Source organism: Macrobrachium nipponense, chromosome 18 (genome assembly GCF_015104395.2).
Source record: "Macrobrachium nipponense isolate FS-2020 chromosome 18, ASM1510439v2, whole genome shotgun sequence".
In the NCBI taxonomy this organism is placed as follows: domain Eukaryota; kingdom Metazoa; phylum Arthropoda; class Malacostraca; order Decapoda; family Palaemonidae; genus Macrobrachium; species Macrobrachium nipponense.
The window spans coordinates 45452619-45479253 of NC_087211.1; the positions used below are offsets into that span (position 1 = coordinate 45452619).

The 26635-nt window shown below is 42.7% G+C and overlaps 1 protein-coding gene across 5 annotated transcripts in view; it reads right to left on the reverse strand.

The window, feature by feature from the left end:
• LOC135197012 (1-phosphatidylinositol 3-phosphate 5-kinase-like) overlaps nucleotides 1–26635 on the reverse strand; it is a 385140-nt gene that overhangs the window by 226189 nt on the left and 132316 nt on the right. For all 5 annotated transcript variants that reach the window (XM_064223905.1, XM_064223907.1, XM_064223904.1 and 2 more), the window contains 5 exons: nucleotides 22465–22666; nucleotides 21938–22042; nucleotides 17639–18824; nucleotides 17291–17477; nucleotides 5497–5743 (listed from right to left, as the gene is read on the reverse strand). In XM_064223905.1, coding sequence (XP_064079975.1) covers nucleotides 5497–5743; nucleotides 17291–17477; nucleotides 17639–18824; nucleotides 21938–22042; nucleotides 22465–22666 — 1927 coding nt within the window. The remainder of the gene's footprint in view (nucleotides 1–5496; nucleotides 5744–17290; nucleotides 17478–17638; nucleotides 18825–21937; nucleotides 22043–22464; nucleotides 22667–26635) is intronic.

The window sequence follows — 26635 nt, forward strand, 5'->3', positions numbered from 1 at the left end:
CACCCTGCAGCCTACATTCACACACATTCTCACACTCACATTAGAATCAAACATACTGAGAAAAATCCAAAAGAGTTATTCCAAAACAGTCCACTGTAGCGAATGCCAAAATACGATCCAAATACGTCACCAAAAGCCGAAAAACGATGATCAAAGGATGAAAAATGAATCTAAGTCAGGAGGTAATAACAACAATGTTGATACCACCGGCGACAGAGAAAATATGATAGAAAACGGGGATGGTTCCTAGTCCTGCCGCCCAGGGCAGGCCGGTAGATCACCTGACCTACCTGTAGCGGAGAGTGGCCGCGAAATTTGAATTTCTGTCGGGGACTGACGGAGTCTTAGCTATGTATATATCTGACAGGTAAGTGATTGTATGAAATATTTTTTCACTATGTTTTTTCATTATTGTTATTTATTAATTACAGTTTATTTATTTTAAATAAAATATTAATATAATACTATTAAATGAATGTGAGATAATTAAGATCACCTATAATAAAATAGTGGGACAATTAATACCATATGTTCACTAATAGCTATTATTTTCAAAACAAACATTCCGTAAAACGCAAAAAATATAGGTACATAACAATCAAAATATAATAATGTTTTGCAGTTCAACTTGTGAATTTTAACAATAAGTATGACTATATAATATATTTCACCATATCGATCTTGAATTTGAAGAGTCGTAAAATTGTGAGGATTGTCTGGGAAAAGGATTTGTACTTTATGATTACGTATCGCTACACACCATGTGGTATTTTTCATACCACTATATATTGAATGGACGCATTCGCTACGACCACACTGGTTATTTTTTCATAACCACTATAACATTAAAGTTAAAATGATCATATTATATTATTGTTTTCACGAAGAAATAATTTTATAAAGAAAATTATTGAGTAATTTTTGCCGTCAGCAGTCAGAAAATCACGAACATGGTAACGTTCAAACCTAGTGCCATCCACGGCATATGTCTATAAATAGAACAGAAGCAGAGGGTAGTCATTGGATAACAGATCTCCATGGCTACCAACCAACCAATCAGGTGTTGGTTACACTACTCTGAGAATTTCTTAGAATGAACGTTTACACACGCGAATCTAACGATGATGTGTGTGTTTTGCATACAATACGTAGTTTTAGTTTTTATTAGTGTAAGTATTTTACTGATTACATGAAGAATAGAATGATTCCTTCTCATTACTTTGAATGCAAAATGGTTTGAAGATTCTTCCGCAAAAAGAAAAGAAAACAAATTTCTTTAGAAGATGATACCTATTTACTAACGCGGTTGACAGAGCTTCAAAACAAAATTCAGCTCTTTAATCTCTGGAAAAATTTTAATCTTTCTGTCTGCTGGTCACATCCTTTATATCCCCGGCGACTAACAAGTACACCAAAATTTTGTTTGTTTTTGTTTTAATCTTCCAAGATATAGGTATTTATTACCTATAGGTACAACACATTTTTTAACAGTATGCCCATACACACACACACACACACATACAGTTGCGCGTGTGCTAATACCTATTGGTTTCAGAGACTCAAGTTAACACTTACAGTATAGTTGAGAGGGGAGAGAGAGAGTTCATCCTAGATGGCCTTGGTTCATCTCTCTATCTCTCGAGGAATGTCAAGATTTGTTCCCTGCTCTTTGTAAATTTAGTCCATGCGACTGACATCAACAAAATTCACATTTTTTTTTCTTCCAGATATGAATTACCCGTACTGCACATTTTTAACAAGCATGAACACACTGCAAACTGTCTCATCTCCATCTCTCTCTCCTCTTCCTCTCCTCTCTCTCTCTCTCTCTCGTTCTCGTCTCAACTCTCTTCCCTCTCTCTCCTCTCCCTCTCTCTCTCTCTCTCTCTCTCTTCTCTCTCAGAAAAGATACCGTAAATTCAATTTATCAGTATCTTTTCCTGATAGACAGACAGAGTAAATATTTAGGACTTGGGATTTTTGGTTAATCTTGGGATTTTCCATGGTCAACTCTTGAGATTAGTATAAAAAATGCGATTATTTGAGTAGCAGTAGCAGCAGCTGCAGCACACACCCAAATGAATCGGGTAAGCCTAGCACGCCAAACAATAGTACGTACGTATTTACAAAATGAGCTGAGCTCTCTGGCTGGCTGTTTTGGTCCTCTCACGTGTTTGATCGCATATCGGCGCCAAATTTATAACAACAACAGAGATAAAACCATTTCTCCCATACAGATATCAAATATTATCTTTTCCGTTACGCAGAATCTAAATAAATTACGTAGGTTCACGATTGATAAAGTTTTTTTATGCAATAAACAAAAAAAAACGGAGTCAGATTTTCTATCACCATGGCATCTCATTTTGGTGCTGTTGCGAATATTTCAACCAGTTCCACGTGCATTTAAATCCATACTGACTGTACAGTCTGGAGGCAGTTCTCCCTTCTACACATATTTTGATTTCTTAATATCGTAGGTATAGAATAAATTGGTGAGCAAGGAAATATGAAATAAAGCATAACAGAGTAAGTTTGACAAGTGAGAAAATAAACGATCGTATACAAACAGATTCTCTCTCATCCTCCTCTCTCCTCCCAAAACTCTCTCTCTCGCTCTCTCTCATCTCCTCATCTCCTCTCTCCCTCCTTCATCTCTCTCTTCTTCTCGTCTCTCTCTCTCTCTCTCTCTCTCTCTCTCTCTCGCTCTGACAAAAATAATAGATAGGAAACAATGACTGAATATTGCTTGAATGCGATATGGCAAAGTTTTGGCCTGACTGAAGTGTGGAGTGACTTTGACACCGACTTACAAGTTATTCCTGGTTATCTCACAGCCATGGATAGACATCAACTTCACAGCCGAGAAAGGGCAATCGTATACAAAATAATTAGGTATGGAAAATGCGAAATGTGGGCCTATGTTGTCCCATAAAAAAAGCTTTCGCTCTGACACAGCTGAGGAGAGAGAGAGAAGAGAGAAAGAGAGCTGAGAGAGAGAGAGGAGAGAGAAGAGAGACGAGAGAAGAGAGAGAGATAGAGAGAGAGAGAAGAAGAGAGAGAGAGCAGGGCCGAATAGGAAGGAGATTAAAGCACCTGGAAATGAAAACCCCTTATAATCTTATAATTATAGCCTCAGGGTTTGTCTCAAGGACATTCAAAGGTCTGTCAAAACACGGGCAGTTGTTTTTGTAAAATTAGCATAAGGGCAGATCTTTAAAAGCCACGCCAGAGAGCTCGCCACGGTGACAACACTATACCTTCCATATGAAGATGAAATGATCAAAGATCTGGAAGATGACGAATATGACTGCGTTGATGGCGAAGATTTCAGAGCAGTATTTGATGATACGGACACGGAGAGCGACTTTGGAGGATTTTAGTTTATCAATTTTATGCATTTTTTTTTACTTTAATAAACTTTCACTTCACTGCGTATCCTAAAATAAAAATAATAGTTCAAGTAACAAATGTTTCTTTTACCGGGTAAAACAAAAAGTAAAAATTCCTTCGGTATTGTGCCTTAATCAACTGATTTGGAAATTATAGATATTTAGTCTAGAACAGTTAAACATGCTGTATAAACCAAAATAATGCAAATTGCGCACGATCGCTCTTTTGTATTTTAAAATACAATAGTAATATGAGAATGCATACAATATTATAGTCATTTTCAACTTATAGAAGATAGGGAAAATTTTTTTAGAATTTTTTGTTCTTACACCAGGTGTATTTGCATATCTTCCTTTTTTCACTGATGTGTCTTTTCTTAATTTAGTCAACCTCAAAGTTTACCCGACCTGGGGCGCTATATAATGAATTTTTTCCCCAGTTTTTAAGCATTACGTCTTATCTGTAGCAATTCCTTTTGAAGCCCCAGAAGATTTGATGGAGACCACAAAGTAGATCAAGTGTCCTTGTTGTTGGTATGCCTTTTCTCCATTGATACCCCTACCTTACTTTTCAGAAAGAATAAGGTGGTCTTTTCCATGGTGAGAGATTATTCTCAGTTGGAACTTGAGAAATGAGTGAAGACACAATGTTACACTCAGCAGAAAGTTTGCCTAAAGCATGGAACTCTAAGAAGAATGTTGACACATTTCTCCAGAGACCAACAACCTCTGGAATTTTGCCTTATCATCTCTGGATCAGACACTTATATGGGCAAAGTAAGAAACTGGATTCAACCAAAGATCAAGTCATGATGCTGAATGGGAGGATTCCATGGCGATTGGCCCCATGGCTTCTGACTGAAAATGAGAAGGACATACTTTATCTGTCTCTCCAGGGAGAGGTAGTATATCAGTCATAAGACTAACATGTCTGCCAGTAGAGGATCTGTCTCAGCATTCTTGGGCACACAGAACTTCCTATGATGTATCAATGGACAACATGGGACTCATCCAGAGAACAGACCATTCACCTACAAGAGGCTCAGTGGGAACAAGAAAAGCAACTTCAGCAGCAGAAACAAAGGATCCATAAAAGAGACCTTAGCCATAACTTAGTAGTCAAGGAATGCCACAAAGGATGGCCTTCCCAGAATACCAAGAGAAGACCATATCTGCAGATACTCTAATGAAGCAATAAAACAGCCAACACAGTATAGTAGGATTTAGCAGGACACACACTTGTATCAGGGTCTCCGGAGAGAGCCCAGCACACACCCCTGGCTTGTCACAAGAGGTGAGCTTGTGTTGATCACTCCTGGATGTTAATCACAATCCACTAACATAAAGGACATAAACTGATTATTACACACTCACCCTTTCCTTTACACCTGTCACTCAGCTTTCCGAGATACACTCATAAAAACCAAAAACAACAAACAATCCACCACACATACAATAAATCAAGAAGGAAGTTTCAACAGGCCATCAGCAAAATGAAACAAAATGTCCATACTCAATAGCAACCAAAGAAAGAACCTGAGTAAGAGTGAGTGGGTGCGGCGTTCCAAACCACTCCACCCCACCATCCTCCATTTAACCTCCTTTTTACCATATTTCAAAAACTGTTTCAGTTCGCACTGTAAAATGTTCCTACATTACAGGCAAGTTTTATTTTGGCTACAAGACATTGGGAAATAGTTTGCCTGGTACAGTTGTGGAATCTTCTGACTTCAAAATGTTTAAGCAAGGAGCAAATTCACTCCTGTTGTCTGTTGACTTCTGAATTTAAGTGTAGTATTGGTTTTATTTCCTATCCCCTCTTTTTATTTACCACCTTTTCCTATTGCTTGCCTGCTTTTCTCTGCAGGCTGATTTCTCTTTTGAACCCTCTTGGGTTTACAGCCAGCTGACTATGCCCATAGGGGTTTTCAACTGTAGGATTGAAAGAAAGAAAGGACGGGAAAAGAAAGGTTTGCATTCCCATGGGAAAAAATTTCCAAATTATTTATCTTCATGCATCAAACCCAACTTACATCAAGACAACTATTCACCTGTGAAAATGGTTAAAATTACTATCCAATCAATCTAGTACACATATGCTCACCTGTCGACAGTTCTTGCACCAGCTCCACATGAGAATGGTACCTGTGTTTGAGTCATCCAGAACAGTGTCCAGACATCTCAATAACACATCGACGCACCCAATATCATGTACAAACTTGCGAATGTGATTAACCAATCCTTTTGAGCACTCTGTGGACGGACACATGTAAGTCTGGCTAAAGCAGTAGCGCTCAAGGAAGGCACCCAGGGGAATATCATTTCTTCCATAAAAGTCCATAGTAAGCACCCTGTTAAATATCAGTAAAATCAATAAAAAAAATCATGGCAATGTAAATTGGCAGTTGGTATAAGAATGAACAACAAAGTTGTTTCTTGCACATAAAAATTTTTTGCCACTCCACAGGTATTTCTTCATTAGTTGTGTAACCACTCTACTATGACACCAATTCTACTCTCTCATGCCAAATCAAGATTGAGTGACCATTCCATAAAGAAAAATGAAAACATTACCAAAATACATAAGCTAATCCACAGCAAAATACAAAAATAACATCAATTTAAAATAGTAGTCTTTAATAGTGAGTCCCATAATTTGTAATTACGGTTAAGGTACAGAAATTTCCTTTTCAAAATTACGACCTCAGAACATTTTATTCTAAGTACAATCACTTTTTTTGGCAACTTTGTTGCTCCTGAACATTTATGATTGTTTTGGGGAATAACAATACATATAGTAATTTAAAATAGCACTAGGAATGTCTGCTGAACTCATACCTCCAGCAATATTCTTTCTGATTTTGACATCTTATAAAATTCCCTGTTCCAACCAGCAAGGGGACTTCCTTACCTCCATGGACCTGTGCATTCATCTTTCAGAAGATTTCACAATTTTTCATGGGCAGAAAAGTTCTACCTTCTCAAGATTCTGTTTTGGCCATGCCACTGCTCCACTGACATGAAAGAATACACCTTGACCAAATTAAATTTTTCAGATAAACCCATTTTTTCTCACATCTAAATAACCAGACAACATGAAGAGTGATCTAATTGGTCATGATACATTCAGAGATTTAAAGAGTGCACGACTAACTAGTTTTCTTCCACAGTGTGACATACCTGGTCAACCCACTAACCATAAATTTGGCTATCATAAACATTCACTTCATACCATAAAAAGATTTCTATTCTCATAAAAATGATATTGTTAAACTACAATAAAGTTTTGTACATACTTACCTGGCAGATATATACTTAGCTATAGTCTCCGACGTTCCCGACAGAATTTCGAATCTCGCGGCACACGCGACAGGTAGGTCAGGTGGTCTACCTTACCCGCCGCTGGGTGGCGGATGTACGAACCACTCCCTTTAGCTTGTCAGATTTTTCTCTTCCACCTGTCTCCTGAGGGGAGGCTGGGTGGGCCATTAATCGTATATATCTGCCAGGTAAGTATGTACAAAACTTTATTGTAGTTTAACAATATCATTTTTGTACATGAACTTCCCTGACAGATATATACTTAGCTGATTGGCACCCTTGGTGGAGGGTAAGAGACAGCTAAATAATACAGGTAAGACGGGAAACAACTAATGTTGTAGGATATAAAAACCTTGGTTCTCACCTTTTCAGGATGAAGACTTCATAGATACTGTCTCTGAGTCTGCATTGCCTGGAGAGCTACAGCTAAGACGTGACCTGATGCTGAAAGACTCTCGGATCTACCACTGGGATATGTGATCCCCTATTGTGGTAGAATCCAAGTCGGATCCTGTTAGAGGGACCTTGTCCGCTTACCTAACAGATCCTTACCACTACCTCTGCAATGAGCCAAAACCCACCAGACCACCTAACCAAAATACAAAGGGTTAATATTACGACAAAAAGAGGTGCCTCCTGCAACCTCTTTCAGACAACCAAAAAACAACAATATAAAATATAGGGTAAACATATAAAAAATTTACAGGATAAGTTCAGCTCCCTGCCCCAGCACCGAATCCGCCGATACAAAAGGACCCAAGGCGAAGCATTTATCATATGTGATTTTTACATCACGTAGGTAGTGGTTTGCAAAAACCGATTGGCATCTCCAAAAAGTCGCCTCCATCAAGTTCCGCACAGACATATTTTTTCTGAATGCAAGCGAAGTTGCGATGGCTCTCACCTCGTGAGCTTTCACTTTCAGTAGTCTAAAATGTTCTTCCTTACAGGCAACATGTGCCTCTGTAATAAGGCTTCTCAGAAAAAAGGAAAGAGCATTCTTCGACGTATGGGCCGAGTGGGGTCCTTTACAGAGCACCAAAGCACATCTTGATTAGCCTCAAGTTGTTCCTTCCTCTTAAGGAAATACTTCATAATTCTCATAGGGCAAAGAGTTCTTTCAGGCTCTTCCCCTACTAGAAAAGATAAACTACGAACTTCAAAGCTCCTGGGCCTAGGCCGTGATGGGTTTTCATTCTTTGCAAGGAAATTTGGAAGAAACGAACACACCATAGAATCTTCCTTAAACCCTACATTGCCCTCGATAGCTTGGAGCACACTCACTCTCTTAGCTGTAGCTAGGGCCAAAAGGAAGATAGCCTTCTTCGTCAGATCCTTGAAAAAGGCTAAGCCAGGAGGTTCGAATCTAGACGATCCAAGGAATTGTAGAACTACGTCTAGATTCCAGTTCGGTACTACATGAGGACGCTTAATGGTTTCAAATGATCTAATAAGATCATGCAGGTCCTTATCATCGGATATATTTAAGCCTCTATGCCGAAATACCGCCGCCAACATACTGCGGTATCCCTTAATAGTTGACACAACCAGATGACATTCTTCTTTGAGGAAAATAAGGAAATCCGCAATTTGGGTCACAGAGGTACTGGAAGAGGAAATGTTCTTCCTCTTGCACCAACGTCTGAAGACATCCCACTTTGACTGGTATACACGCAAGGTGGAAGGTCTCCTCGCTCTTGCGATTGCTTTAAGCAGCTGTTGCTGAAAAGCTTTCGCTCTGACCAAACTTTGGACAGTCTGAAGCCAGTCAGACTGAGAGAGAGGAGATTTTTGTGGTACCTGTCGAAGTGGGGTTGTCTGAGTAGATCGCTCCTTAGCGGGAGCGATCTTGGAAGGTCCACCAACCATTCCAGTACCTCTGTGAACCATTCTTGGGCCGGCCAAAAGGGAGCGATTAAGGTCATTCTCGTTGAATCGGACTCTACGAACTTCTTGATGGTTAGCCCCAGGATCTTGAAGGGGGGAAACGCGTAGACGTCGAGTCCGTTCCAGTCTAGAAGAAGAGCATCTATTGCTAATGCCTCTGGATCCGATATCGGAGAGCAGTAAGGATCCAGCCTCTTGTTCTTTGACGTGGCAAAGAGGTCTATGTGTGGCCTGCCCCATAACTTCCACAGGCTCTGGCATACATCCAGATGAAGGGTCCACTCTGTGGGAAGGACCTGATCTTTCCTGCTGAGGAGATCTGCTCTTACATTCCTTTCTCCCTGCACGAACCTGGTGAGAAGCTTGATTCCTCTTTCTTCTGCCCATAGAAGAAGGTCTCTTGCTGTCTCGTACAGGGAGAAGGAATGCGTCCCCCCCTGTTTCCTGATATATGCCAGAGCTGTAGTGTTGTCCGCGTTGACCTGCACTACCGATCTTCTGACTTTGGGCTCGAAAGCCTTCAGAGCCAACCACACAGCCATCAACTCCTTTCTGTTGATGTGCAGGCTACCTGGTCCCCCACCCAGGTACCTGACACTTCGCTGGTTCCCAGAGTTGCCCCACCCCCCACCCCGTGTCCGACGCGTCGGAGAACAACACCAGGTTGGGGGTCTGGGATTGAAGAGACAGTCCCTTCGCAAAGAGGTTGGGATCTGTCCACCATAAGAGATGTTTCTTGACGTCCTGGGATAACGACAGGGAGAACGTCAAATCCTGAGAACGACGACTCCAATTCCGATGAAGAAAGAATTGGAGCGGTCTCAGGTGCAACCTTCCTAGGGAAACTAATTGCTCCAGCGAGGAGAGCGTCCCCAGCAGACTCATCCACTCCCTCACTGTGCATACTTCTTTCCCTAAGAAGGTTGTTACTCTCTCGAATCCTCGGGCTATTCTTTCCTGAGAGGGAAAAAGCCCGAAAACTCAGAGAGTTCATCTGTATCCCGAGATACACACACTCTTGCTCGGGAATTAGTGACGACTTCTTGAAATTGACGAGAAGTCCCAAAGCCTTCATCAATTCTAAAGTTACTTGTAAGTCCTTCAAACAACGATCTTCTGAATTGGCCCTTATTAGCCAATCGTCGAGGTACATGGATATCCTCACCCCTTTCAAATGAAGCCATTGAGCCACATTCCTCAAAATCTCTGTGAACACTTGAGGGGCTGTCGAGAGGCCGAAACACAGCCCTGAACTGAAAAATTTTCCCCCCCATCATGAATCTGAGAAACTTCCTCGAGGAAGGATGGATCGGTACGTGGAAGTAAGCGTCCTGTAAATCCAAGGAAACCATCCAGTCCCCTGGACGAAGTGCTGCCAGCACTGATGAAGGCGTTTCCATCGTGAACTTCTTTTCTACGAAGAAGTTCAAGGGCGCTTACGTCCAACACGTCTCCATCCCCCTGAGGACTTCGGAACTAGGAAAAGGCGGTTGTAGAAGCCCGATGAATGATGGTCTGTCACTAGTTCGATAGCCCCCTTCTCCAGCATCTGATCTACTGCTAGATGGAGAGCTTGATTCATGATGGGGTCTCTGTACCTGGCCATCAGTTCCCTTGGGATGGTCGTCAAGGGAGGTCTTTCGACGAAAGGGATGAGGTAACCTCTCCTCAAAATAGAAAGGGTCCAAGGATCCGCCCCCTTTTTGGGCCCAGACTTCTGCAAACTCTAAGAGTCTGGCGCCCACCGTTGTTTGAAGGACTTTGCAAGTTATTTGGGGGCTTTAACAGACTTGGCGAAAGTCTTACCCCTTCTTGAAGGTCTACGACCTCTAAACGTAGAGGTTCTTGATGAAGACGCCCCTCGAAAGGGTTCTCGAACACTTGCCTTTTCCTTCTTAGCCTTGGTAGGGAAGGAAGGGCGAGGTTTTCTTGCCGACTGTGCCAAAAGGTCCTGGGTGGCTTTGGCCGAAAGTGATCTCGAAATGTCCTGCACTCGATGTTTAGGGAATAACTGAGCAGACAGAGGAGCAAACAGCAAAGAAGACCTCTGGGCATGGGAGACAGACTTCGTTAAGAAGGAACAATAAACAGACCTCTTCTTCACGATCCCGGCCCCATACAGGGAGGCGATTTCACTCCATACAAGACAAAACACACATGAGATCTTCTGGCGAAAATGACTCTGGCACTTCAATTTTCTTGGCTAGGACCCCCAACGACCAATCAAGGAAGTTAAATACTTCTAGCACTCTAAACATGCCTTTTAGCATGTGATCCAATTCATTCATTGCCCAAGTCGTCTTAGCAGAGTTAAGGGCAGTTCTCCTTGTCGAATCTACCAGCGCCGAAAAATCCGAATCAGCCGAAGACGGTAGACCCAATCCTAAGGACTCTCCTGTTTTGTACCAGAAACCAGCGCGTCCTGATAACTTCGAAGGAGGAAAAGCGAACATCGTTTTCCCCGCTTCTTCTTTGGAAGCCATCCAGGAACCAAAACTCCTCAGTGCCTTCTTCATTGAAAGAGTTGGCTTCATCCTCACACAAGAAGAGCTCTTCGCGGTCTTCGCCGTTGAAAAAAGTGAGTGAGGAGAAGGAGGAGCCGTAGGAGTAAGGGAATCCCCAAAAACTTGCAAAAGTAGCTCTGTAAGCTTCTTGTAAGAAGAGACAGCAGCAGAAGTGTTCGGTTCCTCATCCGAACCTTCTAGGACGTCTTGTCGAGGCGAGCGCGGAAGATCCTTAGGTGACGAAGGGATCCTAGTAGGAGTTGAGCGAGAGGTTGGAGAACGCCCTCTCTTAGAAGAGTTCACATCCACTGGAGAACGATGAGAAGATCTGGGTTGTCTACGATGAGACTCCCTCTTCGAGGTAGACGGAATCTCAGCCGAAGGAGAGGTAGGGCTCCTACTCCGAGAATCCTCAGAAACATCCACAGGGCGCTTACGAGGAGGCGAGCGCCTACTAGACTCTTTGCGCCTATCCTGAGGCGAGCGGCTGCCAGGAGAGCGCCTATCGAGAGCAGAGCGCTTGCGCGGCTCTCCATACCTGTCCAGTTGCGTACGATCAACGGAAGTTCGACTGGAAGGCGAAATGCGCCTACTAGGAGAAGGCTGCTTGCGAGACTCTTGACGTCTAAACAAGAGGGTAACATTCAGGAGAAGGGCGCTTCAAAGCTAACGAGCGCCTACCTGGAGAAGGGCGCTTCCGAGATTCCTGGTGCCTACCAAGAGACAAACGGTCAGGAGTAGTGCGCCTAGAAGCGGGAGAGCGCCTACATGGAGAAGGGCGCTTGAAAGACTCTTGTTGTCTGCCCCGAGGAGAATAATCAGGAGTATGACGCCTTAAAAGAGACGAGCGCCTACTAGGAGATCGATGTGCAGTAGGTTCTTGGCGCCTACCTTGCGGGGAGCGGCTAACAGCAGGCCGTCTATCATGCACACGACTCCTACCAGACTCTTGATGCCTGTCAGGAGAGAAGTCACGATCGCGACACTCGAGGAGAGTGACATCTGGAAGAAGAACGCCTACTTGTATAAGGGCGCCTTCTAGGATCTTGAGGCTGCTGAGGAGAAGTCTCACGCGAGGGAGTTGAAGAAATAGCGTGATGAGCAGGTGCAGTGCGCTTACCGGAAGCGGGAATCCAATCTGGAGAAAAACTTCTTTCTCCATAGAGCGTCCTTCCCTACCGATGTTTTGGCGCCTTGAAGTCGAAAGAGAGCCAGGCGAGCGAGGGCGCTCACGCGAGCCCTTACCTTTCATACGAAACCTCCCCATATGAAGGAGAACGCCTAAAAAGAGGAGAACGATCCTCTGAAAGAAGAGCGGCGCCTAGATCTCTTGATCGGAAGAGAAACGTCCATCTTCCTACGTGATCTAACTGCTAGAGAGTCTGCTAGCGCCGTGATCTGAGCTTGAAGTCCCGCGAGTACTCTCGTAGGAGAATCTTGTTGTTCTTCCTCGGAAGCAGGCGCCAAGCGAGGAGCGCGAGAAGAAGAACGATCACAGGATTTCTTGGGTTTCTTCGCCTCCACCGACGATTCTTCCGGGAAAACCTCCGGACTAGAAGCCAAAGGACTGCAGGGAGCCTTCCAAGCCCTCTTCAACGGGCGCGACGCATCCGGGGAGTTCCAACCTCTCTTCGGGAGGGAAGAGACGAAGAGGAGAAGCATTGGCGTAGGAGCTCCTTCTTGTAGCGATCCGAGGCAGCTGGGAGCGTACTTCAGGATCTACCGAGGGGACGCCTGACCGGTGGGGGTTCTCCCTAGCCCTCTTGCGGCTTTCGACTTTCCTACTCCACTGGAACTGGGAGTCTGGAAGAGGTCTAGGCCTAGAGGCACTAAGGAGCCGGTCAGACGCACCCTCCACAACACTGGGGACACTGCACTGATCACTAACACTCTCCTTACCTTCCAACTGACGAATCTTCTGATCCATAGAAAGAATCGTGGCTCTCAGAGCTGCCGCCTCCGAAGGCGAATCTTCGGCTTTGGTGCGGGGAGCAGGGGCTGCAACTTGGGAAGAAGGTTCTAATTCTACGTTAGTATTAGGATCCACATCCAACTCACTCATTCTAGATCTACTAGAACTTCTAGAGGAAGCCTTACGCACTCTATCACGTTCCAACTTCCTAACATAAGAAGAGAGCGCCTTATATTCTTCTTCACTCAATCCCTTACATTCACTACAAGGGTTAGCAAAAGAACATTCATTCCCCCTGCATTTCATGCAAACCGTGTGGGGGTCTACCGAAGCTTTCGGCAACCTCACCTTACATCCTTCATTCACGCAAACCCTAAACAAAACCGAAGTTTTAACTACTGAATCTAGGTCAGACATCGTTAAAGAAAATCCAAATCAAAATCAAACCGATCCACAATCAGCGTATGCCAAGCCAAACAAAGCGAATACGTCACCAAAAGAAGTCCAAATTAACTCCAGGCAAGCGAGAATCGAAAAATACCAAATTTGCAACTAATTTGTATTTTTCATAACTAACAAACCTGAGGTCTTAACATTAGGATTTACTAGCGCCAAGCTGGAAACCGGTAGAATTAAAATTACACTTGTGAGATCCAGGGACTAATGGCATCTATACCAGGTCACGGGGCATGTATACCCAGAATGCCCACGGCTACCTGTGACCCATCAGTTATTTTCCTACCGCCTTTAAGATAAGACGTGTTACTGTCTATCTCATTTAAAGCCGGTTTTTCAGTTTGCCCGTTCTTTATCCATTTAATTTTTTATTTTTCATTCCTTTTCTTTCTCCAAGTGTGATCAGTGTGTGGTAAGAGTGGATACGTGGTATGATGGAGAATTTTGCCTCAACATCGGGATCGTCTACCGCTTCGAAGAGGAGACAAAGGAAATGCCCAGGAGTCAGTGGCTTCCCTTGTTCTAGGTTCCTAACTTCGGTGTCGACGGATCCTCATCCAACGTGTAGTAGGTGCAGGGAAAACGTATGTACGGTTACTAATCCGTGTTCTGTTTGTCGCGGTTGGTCGGTGGAACAGTGGAAGAAGTTCTATGGGAAAAGCCAATACAAAAGAAAGGGGGTGACGCCATCTTTGGATGACCAAACCTTACCGGCTTCTTTTGTATCGGTAATAAACCAGGCTGCTCCATATGTTTCTCCACCTGCTTTTGAATTGTCTCATACCCCTTCGGTTTCTCCTAGCGGTTCTGTATCGGAAACGTCAGGAGGGGCCTTGGGTAATTTTATGAATAATTTGCACTCTCCTTTGTTCCCAGCAAGTAGAGGGGGAGATCCGCCATCTTTGTTCCAGGCTCCTGCTACTCAAGCGCATAGGTTAGATGGTACGTGGTCAGCGCTAGGCCTACCAGGCGTACCAACCTTGGATGGTCTGCTTGCGCATTATATGACGTCACGGTTCCAGCAGGGTCCGGCAGCGCTGAATGTTCCTCATCCCCCGGGCTTGCAATTTATGGGAATTAATGCCGCGGCTTCACCATCCCACTCAGTATTTACAGCGATGCAGAACGTGGGAGGTAGTTTGGCAGCAAACGTGCGGTTGCCAGCAGAAACCTCTCAGTCTCTCCCTACGAGAGGGATGACGTCACAACATACGTCACACCTCTGAGATGGCAGGCGTGATGACGTCACAGACCGATTCTCGGCCTTTTTCGATGCACCCAGACGCTAATACGCCTTCTGACCCGTCAATGCAAACTGTAATGCAGAAATTACAGGATATAGAGGAGAGAATGAATAAGAGAGACAAAAAGAAAAAGTGTGATTCGCCTTCTTCGTCTTCTTCCTCTAGTTCGGCGTCATCGCTAAGTCCGATAACGTCACGGCGAGCGCCGAGTCAAGCGTTGGAGGAGGATTCGGGAGTTCCTAGCGGATCCTCGGGCCAAGAGGAGAAGAATCAATTCTTCCTCTTCTTCGGACCAAGACTGTCATTTCCAAGTCAGCAAGAAGGTCGGAAAATCAGTGGCTGTTAAGCACAAGGTTGGCAGACGAAGCCGTTCGCAAGAGTCTGAACAAGCGAGAGAGGTGACGGCCGGCGAGCTAGCGGCCGAGGCGGAGTTGCCAGTTCGGATCGCAAAAACTGCGATACCTCTGGTAAAATCGACGTTGGCGGCGAAAGGTGCAGCAGAGGATGGAATGCAGGTCCCAGTTTCGCCCGTAAGGCCGTTCAAAATACGTACGAAGGACGATAAGGCTCCTATTAAAAGTACGAAAAATAGAGAGTTGGCAACCTCGGCGGATATGTTCGTGGAAGGCAGTGTCCGTCTGGATAGAAGGCCGAGGCCGGGCTCGCCGACGCTCGAAAACGATGCCAATGCTAATAGAGACGAACTTACCTCTGTCTTAAGGGAGCCTTCATCTTGGAGATCTAGACGAGATTCTCGCTCTAGATCCGTGAGCAGAGAAAGAGTGAGACGTTCTCGTTCCCCTGCTGACTATCTGGGATCGAGCCAACAGCGGCCAGCAAAGATCAAAGAGACGCCGCGGCCGTAGGGGCAGGCGGCCGTGGAATTCCGGGCCGTCTGTCAGAAGATAGAGGCGAGACAACATCTCTCGTGACGGAGAGTGGTACACTAGAGCCGGAGGAAGGAGAAAACCAAGAGTTTCTGGCCTCGTATGCAGAGGTTATTGATTTGATTCGTCAATTCAATAGCCTTTCGGAGAAGACAGAAACACTGGCCAGTATGCTTCCTCCTGGAATTGACATGGCGTTTGGACTAAAGAGGGATACCAAGGTGTCGTATGAATTGCCTTGTTCGGTCATGCGGAATCGGTCTTGCAACACGTAAACGCAAAGATTGCAGGAGGGATAATTCCTTAAGATCTAATAGATCATTTAAATTTATTCCCCCTCCAATGATAAAGCAAAGGAAATATTATACGACACCGAAGGTCCTTTGCTGTCTAGACAAATGAACCCTAATGTTGTAAGGTTAAGGCCTGGATTAACCTTGGATCAGGTTAAAATGGAGTGCCCTTCGATGACGTACCAAGAGGCTGCTACGTTAGAAGCAACAGCTTCTTCTGTCTTTCAGGCTGCGTCCTGGTTAGACCTTTGGTCAACAGCAGTGGCGAAAATTGCATCCTCGGAAGCAACAAGGAAAGTAGTGGATGAACCATTGTTCATTAGATTACTACAGTCAGGGTCCAGGCGGCGATTGCGTACCTGACAAACGTAAGTGCCAATGTTTGGGCAAATATCCTGCTAATGAGGAGAGATGCAGCATTGGCTAGACTAAGCCGCAATGTGGATTTGGATTCCCTGTTAGCAATGAGGAATGGGGATATCTTGGAATCGCAACTACTGTTGCCAGAGGGGTCATACTGGAAGAGGCGATAGATAGAAGAAGGATGGACACTAACGATAGGTTGGTGCAACAGGCAGTTAGGAAAACCTCTAACAGTCAAACTACTCCTTTGGAGGGAAGACAACAGCAGATGCCTCGAAAGAAGACAGTGAGGACATAGCATCCCTAATAGAGTCACAAGACCCTCTTCCCCAAAGAGGATAACTCATCGGCCCTTTCACAATTAGAAACAACAGAGGAAGGGGACAATAGGGGAAGAGAGGCTCAAGAAGATAGGATGGGCGCCTCCCATCACTCGGCCACACCAGTGGGGGTTGCCTGGCAAATCACTGGAAGGTGTGGCAGGAACTAGGGGAGGGCAGAGCAGTGGGTGGTGGATGTTCTCAGGATCGGGTATTTGATTCCGTTCGAGGTAACCCCGCCCCTGACAGATCAACCATTAATTACACTTGTGAGATCCAGGGACTAATGGCATCTATACCAGGTCACGGGGCATGTATACCCAGAATGCCCACGGCTACCTGTGACAACCGACAACAGTTGTTATCGTTCCCGCGACAGAGAAAAATCTGACAAGCTAACGGGAGTGGTTCGTACATCCGCCACCCAGCGGCGGGTAAGGTAGACCACCTGACCTACCTGTCGCGTGTGCCGCGAGATTTGAAATTCTGTCGGGAACGTCGGAGACTATAGCTAAGTATATATCTGTCAGGGAAGTTCATGTACAAAACCACATTTCACAAATTCAAGGACTTCAGTATTAGCATGAGGTTACATTCTCCTAAAGAATATTCTTAAGAGCATAACTTCTTTTAAAAAATACAATTAAATATTCAAAATCCAGCATAACTTCTTTTAAGAAATACAATTAAATATTCAAAATCACTACTCACCATGGATTAACACAAAAATCTGGGGGAGGGTCAGTCACATCTGTGAAGCTTGAGAAGAGAACTGACAATCGTTGATGATTAAAAGGATGAAGTGCATCCACCCTCCCTTCAGAGGTAAGCATTAGCCCACCTGGCACATTCCAGTGATCATATATGGCATTTTTATTTGTTCCATTTGTCATAACACCTGGGAAAAGAAAGTCATGAATAAACTTAAGTCCACAATCCTCCAGAGGAAAATTTGACAAAAATAACAAACTACAAAATTTGACAAAAATAACAAACTACAAAATTTACTGTTCCAAAACTCTAACAAGCATGTTGCCACATAAAATTATGAAAACTAACCAGTTGCATCAGTTGGTAATCCCTCAATAATGACCTGATGGGAGGGTTCATTTCTTTCTATTGAACAATCTCTGCGGTTCTTAGTCTTACATTTGCATATCAGTTCCATCTGACCGCCTCTGGCTCGAAAATCTGTTATCAGATTTTGGATGTCGGTGCTTTTCATTTCTTCAGTTATCTTAAAATTCATGAACTTGTGTGCAGGTTTGACTCTGACATTCTGATTCTCATCTTTGCTACTGTCTTTTGCATCCATTTCTGAAAATCGTGGCCGTCTTATAAGTTTATCCTTTTCTAGCTGTACTGAGAAATACAAATCCTTCTGGAAAAACCTGCGGAGTAAGCAATTCCTGCTTGCATCAGACTCAAGGTAAGGGACACTATACTTAAGGTAAGGGGAACAAGATAATATGGTGTCATCAAGAGCTTTTCGGAATGTATTAGAAAATGGTAACTCTGTAAGCTGAAGCTTGGCTGCTAATGATTCTTTGGGAGCTTCCTGAGGTGATGTACCTGAGTTGAGATAGGAATGTAAGGGGTCGCTAAAATCATTGATAGTCTGTGACACTTTTGTTTTATCTAACGGCCCAGGTGTAGATACTGAAGATTCCATGGAAGAATTAGTTGGGTCTCTAACTAAGCCACCCTGTCTGGTTACTTTTCCTTTACAATGCTGCTCAGATGCTGAACTTACTGACACATCTTCCTCATCTTCGATAGCAACTGTGTTGTCCACAATGTCTTTTATTTCCTTTGGAATATTATCATCCTCAGGACTTTGTGCATCGACAAAAACTTGATCTTCAAGATCAAAACTTTCTGAAGGAAGTGGAGGTATAAATGCAAATTCATCCATTAAAAACGATCTCTCAAGCTTCCAGTTATAACTAGCATATATCATGAAATACATGATTCTTTTGACCCGCTTTAGTTCAGAATTGGTTGCACCTCGAAGGATGACAGTACAGCCAAGGTGGGTAGCACAGCCATCAAAGAACATAAGTGTTTTGTTCTTGTCCTTACCACCAGGAATAGGGTATGATCTCACATAAAAACTGTGACACAAGCCTAAAACTGGTTTCTTTAGTTGGGCATCTATGGAAGACACCAATTCAGCTTGTGTACATCTTGCAACACGTTCCATTACTGATGGCTTAACATTCATTACCAAAGTGATTCCATGTGCCTGTAAAGAGAATAGAATAATCAACTTCTATTTTAACTCCATGGTTCAACCTCTATTTTAACTACAGTTCAACTTCTATTTTAACTCTAAAGATCAACTTCCATTTTAACTACAGATCAACTTCCATTTTAACTCTATGGTCTGGTTCATAATCACCACCACCTCCACTGCATGACGCAAAGGGTCTCATGTCTTCCCAGAGTGTTGTCCTCCACAAATCTCCACTCAACTGAAGGTTCCTTTCCCCTAGTTCTTATCCAAGTAGGAATGGGTCTTCCAATTCTTCTGGTGCCTATAGGTTCCCACCTTGCACTACCATGTACAATTTTCCCAATGGTTGATTGAGGGACAGCCAAGTTATCTTCATTTCCAGGAAGATGATCTGCTTACATCATAATATTGAAATTGCCTATTCATACTGTGTAATACAAAAACAGTGCAATTATAGTTAATATACACCAAACTCTACTGCCAAAAACTATGTTGTTTATAAGCAGCTTGCTCTATTCTACAGTCCAACTCCCTGACATTAAATCTTTCTCAGAATGGCTTCACAATCTGCCTATCAGACATCTGAGGACAATGTGAGATCTGGGTTCTTGAGGACTAGAGGCAGATCCATTGAAATTCTCTCAATAGAGGTAGAAAATTGTCAACCCATCTCTGGCAGAAAGAACTCCTACAAGAGAGAGATTATCTTCATTCACAGATAAAGAATTGACTGGATCAGGAAAAGCACAGTATTTGTTGACATTGATCAAATTGCCAAGCCGAGGCTAGACACAAGAAACTCATTCACTCTCAAGATCATCTGAAATGAACTGGCTTGTCCTAACCAGTCTTCCATATATAGGAGAACTCACACCAAGTGGATGAAGCCATCCTTTCAAGGCACCAACGCATGGATGAATAAAATGAACGAATTTGTTGGTACTGGAAATGTCCAATACGTACTGGCTTCCAGGGCTGGCTTAACCTATATAAGTAATCAGTGGGAAGGAAGGAGCCACTAGTACCACTTGGATCAGTTGTCAAAAGGTGATGGATATGAGTAAGAGGGGGAGGGTTATCATCAGAAACAACAAAAATGACAATACAGGGCAAACAAAATGGTTATTATGAGAAGTATTGACAATCAGGTCAGACACTAAGAAAGTAAATGTAATATTGCTTATAATATCTAGATAATTCCACAAAGTTCACTTTCTCCAATAAAGGTTAAAACTAGAGTCAGTAAATGCAAATGTTAAACTCTATCTAATAAACCCTTCGGAGGAAGAGCTAATAAACCCTTCAGAGAAAGAGCTGAACCAAGCCAGAAGATAGTTTAGAGAGGTGGTGAAGGGCACAGACCTTGGCCGAGATATGCCTTGTTTCCGTCAGCGGAGATGGCCAACTGACGCAGGGCAATCCTGAAGGTGGGCTACAGACAAACAAAGGCTTGACACCTTCTCTCTCAGGGGAGAAACCTAAAATGGTTGATCACTACAGGAGGGGAACTACAATCTTCACTCAAAATATATACAGTCAAATGTCTAACAAATATAAGAACACTATTTCTCAATTTACCTACAATTTTTCTCCTGAACCACATAGACAGCATAAGAAGGTAGAGCAGAGGAAGTGAGAGGAGAGTCAACCTAACAGCAAATGGAGGAGGAGAAACAACACTGGAAGAAGTAGTTAAAGATTGAGAAGGCTTATGGTCAGCCCTAACAAGTTTTTATCTGCTACTGGTTCGCTTAAGTTGGAATTCACAGAAAGAATAAAAAAGGCCAATCAAACAATTGGCAGGCTGAATAAGATTTACAAATCAAATAGACTGAATGCATACAAAAGAAAGATTATACATAACTGTAATACTACCTGTACTACCACTATATGTGTAAGTGTTTACATAATAAAAATATGGAATGTTAGTCCATATATATAAAAGTCTAAAACTAAAGAGGTCAACCAGATTGCTTGCAGGAATGTGATCAGACTAGAGACGCTAAAGATGACGTATACAATAAGTATGTAGGCTAAGATAACATGCCGTCACCTGTAGTCATTCAATTGTTTATAAACATTAGTCCAAGCTCCCTGCTTGAGACAACTACCCCGACCTATAATTCAAACGGCCTACGTGATCTGTAGCGTGTCTCATTTTGATTGTGTGTTCGTATGAAACTATGTCATTTGTATGTATGTTCATATGTTCGAACTACTGTCTGTTCCTTCATAACTTGTAACAGACAGGCAGAACAGAGTTAGCTATCGTCATTAGAAGACCTGTACCTCTTTACCTAAGCTTTATCATGTAGAGGAATAGGATTAGCCATCATCATTGGCAGAAGCGATCAAGCTATCGTTATTAGAAGACTTGTACAATCATACCTGATCTTCACCATGTAAAACTTCAGAAGAATATATATCTATTTTTTATACTTAGTGTTTTCTACAAGAACCTCCTCACCGAACCAACATGAGTTTAACACATCGTCGTAATAACCAACAAGATAATACCGACTTCGTAAGTGATCTACAAACCCCCAGACACTCCATTGAAGATGGAAGTGCAATACCAACCGACTTAGCGTAAGATTATCGCTAGTCTAACATTACCTCATAGGGTGCCTTATCATACAAGGCACAAGCCCTAATATATGGACGTGAATCTTTGTATGAAAACAAAATTATACTAAAATATTTTGTTTGAGAAAACGCTGTAGGAAGAATACAGTATTAGAATTAAAGTAGTGTTTTAGAAGCAGTACATGAAATGAAATTCACAAGTTCCACATGTAGATGAGATACTGATGAAGGAGAGATGGAGATGGTTTGGATGTGTCCTTCACACAACCTGTAGGAGAATAGTGCACGATAGCATCAGATGGACTCCTGTGGGCACCAGAAGAGATGTAAAACCCAGATCTACTTGGATGAGAACTATGGTAAAGGAGGCTGGATATGAGAGAGATTTCATGCACTGGAAAGGCATGAGTGGCCACACATCACTGAGGCCTTCTCCATCTCAACATCAGAGGTGATGGTGATAATTACCAGAGAAAACATCAACAACATAGAGAAAAGGCCTTATACATAAATGACAAGTTACTGTCCATAATTACCTGTAAGTATTCCCTTGCTAGGAAAGCTATACTCTTCTCCACCAAAATGATGTTTGGTTTGTATGACACTATCTTGGCCACAACGTTTTTTAGATAATCTGCTTCCTAAAACAAAAAGGATAGAAAAATGTATTCAAATATTAAATGACTGAACTTACAACTGTTTCACAAAAATAATGGCTTCACTACAACAATAATCCTTACTATAATCAGAGAAAACAGTTACTTGGGTTTCAATTTATTTATTATTTTAGAACTAAACCACCCACAATGATGGAGAGCATCCAGCTGCCACTGCAGCAAACCATTTTACTCTTACAATGTCATTGAATGAGAGGCCATCTGAATTAATAAAAAGATTTTTAGTATACACAAGATACATTTAAATTACATGGTAGAATTAAAGACAAAGAATTTAAAAATACTGTAAATTATTACGATGTTAAATCAATAAGCTTTTAAAAAATGTTAAATTAAGGAAGACAGCAATCTTGGAAGTAACCAATTTGTGACAAACAAATACGTACCTGTAATAACAAGTTATCTAAAGTAAGGAGCTTGTTGTCGTTCCCTCTTTGGTAATCTATAGTGGAAGCAACCAGTAGTAGTTGAGGATCTGACAAACGTACCAACATTGATTTGTCAGCTACATTCTTAGTACATACCACACCATTGAGTATTTGGCACTCACTTCGATTTCCACCCGGAACTTTTTTAAACTGTACATATCTGCAAAAAGAAAGAGCATAAATAAGCCAGGATTATACATTCGTCCTTTGTCTATTGCAGGGGTTAGGTTCTAGAACCACCCACTTCATTGTCTTCAGCCTTTACCCATCTCTATATGGGGTCGCTGTCCTGTGTAAGCCCTCTCCATCTTCTATCTTGCATGTCCTGCTCTTAACTCTTTTTCCCACGTCATTTGCTAAGCTATCTTTCCATTGGAATCTTGGCCTTCCCCTCCTCCTCTTCCCAACCATCTCCATGTCTATGACCCTTCTACACACATGATCATCCTCTCTCCGCTTGACATGACCAAACCACTGCAATCTTCTTTGACACTTCTACCACTTTGACTGTCCCTCTAATATGACAATTTGTCCAAAATTGCATTTTTCCTAACTATACAAACCTGAGGTCTTTTTACAATAGGAAGGTAATTAGCGGCAGCTGGATGGTCGTAAGCTTTCGAACAAGGGAGTTCGGTAGTTAACTGCTTGTCCGATAGTGCGCGCGCCGCGCGACTGGGAGGCGAAGAATCACTTTTGCTCTAGGCCCATGCAAAAAAAGCAGAGTGAGGAGTGGCATGAGGTGGGACTATGTGTAAAAGGACCTTAGGTTTGAATAGTTTGGAAAAATGCAATTTTGGACAAATTGTCATTTGTTCCGACACTGGATACAAACCTCTCGGTCCTTTTACAATAGGAAGACTCACTTCTTGGTGGGAGGAATCCGAGTCTTTTGTGAACAGACTGCTGTTCGCCCAGCCTTGGATTGCCTCCCTGGTCGTAAGAGCGAGGGAGGTATCCTAGCCTCTGTCCGATTGATCGGGGTGTGCACCGCAGAATCAATAGTCAGACCTCTGGACCAAGTAATAAGAGAGAGGCAAGCGTATCTCTTAATACCAGCAAGCAAGAACTTGTTCCTGTTTGCAAGAGGCAACATAAAGTTATGGGTTTCTCTTGTTGGCTTCCACTTCCCCCCCCTTGTTGGGGGAAGTGGTGGATATTCACTCCTATCCCTAGTGAAAGGGATAGGATGGGGCTCTGTCGAGTAGCTCACCTGCATCTCATCCTTATCCAGCAGGGTGACGACCGTGTCCCTCTGCCCACAGGTAGAGGGGGAGAAAAAGATGGGAAGAGGAGCCAGTCACACACTCATTCACTCATCCATTCTTACAGTCACACCAGGACTCGATCCTGTTTCAGCCTGCGAGGGTCTGGGTTAGTTACAAAACGTGTTGAGCAGCCACCACGGGTCCAAAGGAAAAAGTATCCAAGGACCTGTGGGCAATATCCCGAAGGTAGAAGGAGGTGAAGGTGGTCTGGTTGGCCCAGACCCCCGCCTTCAGATTAGATTAGATTAGATTATAACATTTTTGGCACATAGCCAAGCGCCGGAGCCGAGGGGCCATTCAGCGCATATATATCTTAAGAATAAAAGAAGTCACTGTCACACAAACAAACATACACACAACCGATCTAACATACAAATCATTCATTCATAAAAACCAAACAAGAAACCTAAAACAATTAAAAGAAAACTACAATTCGTAAAAAAGACCAATATTTTTTAAAAATGTCATAATTTGCTCTGCCCGAGCACCTTCACCTAAAATATCGGCAGAGACTTATTTGCCAGCAAACAAGCTCCTACGTTTGGTTTCAAAATAAGGGCACTCCACCAAAATATGCACCACAGTCAAATCCACATGACAGGTGGAACAGCGAGGAACCTGCCTATCCGCTCCACTCGTCATTAGATACCCGTGAGTATATTTAGTGTGGCCAATACGCAATCTAGCTAAAACTATCTCAGACCTTCTATCCATCCGGCTATGAGGCCAAGGATGAACAGAAGGTCTAATCGACTTTAATTTAAGATTATTATCTAAAGTAGACCAGTGGGCCTCCCACTGGTCTCTACATAAATCGAATGGTACTTTTAAAATCGCAAACAGGGACGCCCATGTTGGAAATGTGCCTAAGCCTAGTTGCAGCCTTAGCAGCAGCGTCGGCTCGCTCATTCCCAACAATTCCAACATGGGACCGGAGCCCAACCCAAAAAACCTAACAGAAAATATCTTCTATTAATTAAAAGATAAAACCAATCTTGTACTTCTTGCATTAAAGAGTGGCAAGAGACTAGGCTTTTAAGAGAAGATAAAACACTCAAAGAGTTGGTAAAAATGGTAAAAACCTTGTTAGTACAAGAACTATAAAAAATATATTTAAGAGCAGTCAAAACTGCCAGCAGTTCAGCTGTAAAAACAGAAAAATGGAAGCTTCTTTTTAATAATATTATCACTAGTCACTACAGAGCAACCAACACCATCAGAACCCTTCGAACCATCAGTATATATATGAGTAGAGTCACCATGTTCGGAGGCATGGTCCAAGAAACTTGCCCTCAACTGATCACCAGAACTGATGCTCCTGCTGTCCCTAATTGGGCAGATCTCTAGGCATGGTCTATTCCAAGGAGGAAACTTTGAGGGCAAAATTTCAGCTACTGCAGGAGGTTAGTAATCCCACTCCCTGGCAGAGCTTGCTAGTCGAACTTCAAGTGGCTTTGGCAGTCTAGGTCTATTTGGGGCTCTATCAGTTGGTTCTCTAACGTACTTATAGTTGGGGTTCAGCGTTTGATGTAAGTACTCTTGATATGACTCTCAAGCCTAATTCCTCCTACGGATAAATAGTGGGGGAAAACCTGACTCCAACATATAGGCTTTGCACTGGTGAAGTTCTATAGGCTCCCGTACAAATACGTAAAGCCATATTATGGACAACATCTAACTTTCTGCAGTGTTGTCTTGCACGCACAACCATAAAACGTTGGCAACCATAATCAATTTTGCTTAGGCATAAAACCTGGTACATCCTCAAAAGGGTGATTCGATCTGCCCCCCAGTTAAAATTAGACACAACTTTAAGAATATTAATTCGAAGCTTCACGTTACATACAACTTCATTAACATGTTGAGTAAAAGTTAATTTTTTATCAAATGTAACACCTAGATACTTAATGCTATCTTCATAAGGTAAAATCGAATCATTTAAAAACAGCGTAGGAATCTCTTCCACTCTTCTTAATCGACAAAATCGTATAGCTTTGGTTTTTTCTGGTGAAAATTTGAAACCTTTAGCACTGGCCCATGATGTTGAAGCATTAATAGCAGTCTGGATCATTTGACAAGCTTCAACAGCTGTGGACTTACTACAGATTATTGCATAATCATCAGCAAAGGCCAGACCATGCACCCCGACAGGAACTTGTTCTAGTAGACCGTTGACAGCTACATTAAAGTGTTGGACTAAGGACGCTTCCCTGAGGTAACCCTTCTTCTTGAGGGTAAGCAGAAGAAATGTAAGAGCCCACTCTTACTTTCAGGTAACGTTCTGATAAAAAATCTTTAAGACAATAAAACAAATTACCACAATACCCCACTCAACAAGTTGCAATAAAGGATACTCCCTCGCCAGTAGTGTCGTAGCTTTTTCTAGTCAAAGAACACTGCAACAGTCTGGTTTTTGCACAGCAAAAGCATTCTGTATCTCCCGAGTAAGGAACATCAAAGGGTCAGAAGTACTTCTATTTTTCCTAAAGCCAAACTGCCGATTAGATAAAAGATTCTTTGAATCCAAATACCACACAAGTCGAGCATTGACCATCCTCTCATAAATCTTGCTAACACAACTGGTTAGAGCAATTGGTCCCTATAGTTTCTTAGGAAGGAAGGAACTCTTTAAAAGGTTTAAAACAGGTACAATAATCGATATCTTCCAAGACTCTGGTGAAGTTCCTGAAAGCCAAAAACTGTTTAAAATGTCTAAAAAGAAATTGTTTTGTACTTCTAGGCAAATTAAAAATCATTGAGTACAGTATATCATCTTCCCCAGGAGATGTTGGTGAAGATAACGAGATTGCATGATCTAATTCTTTTATGGTGAAAGGAAGATTATAAGATTCTGAATTTAA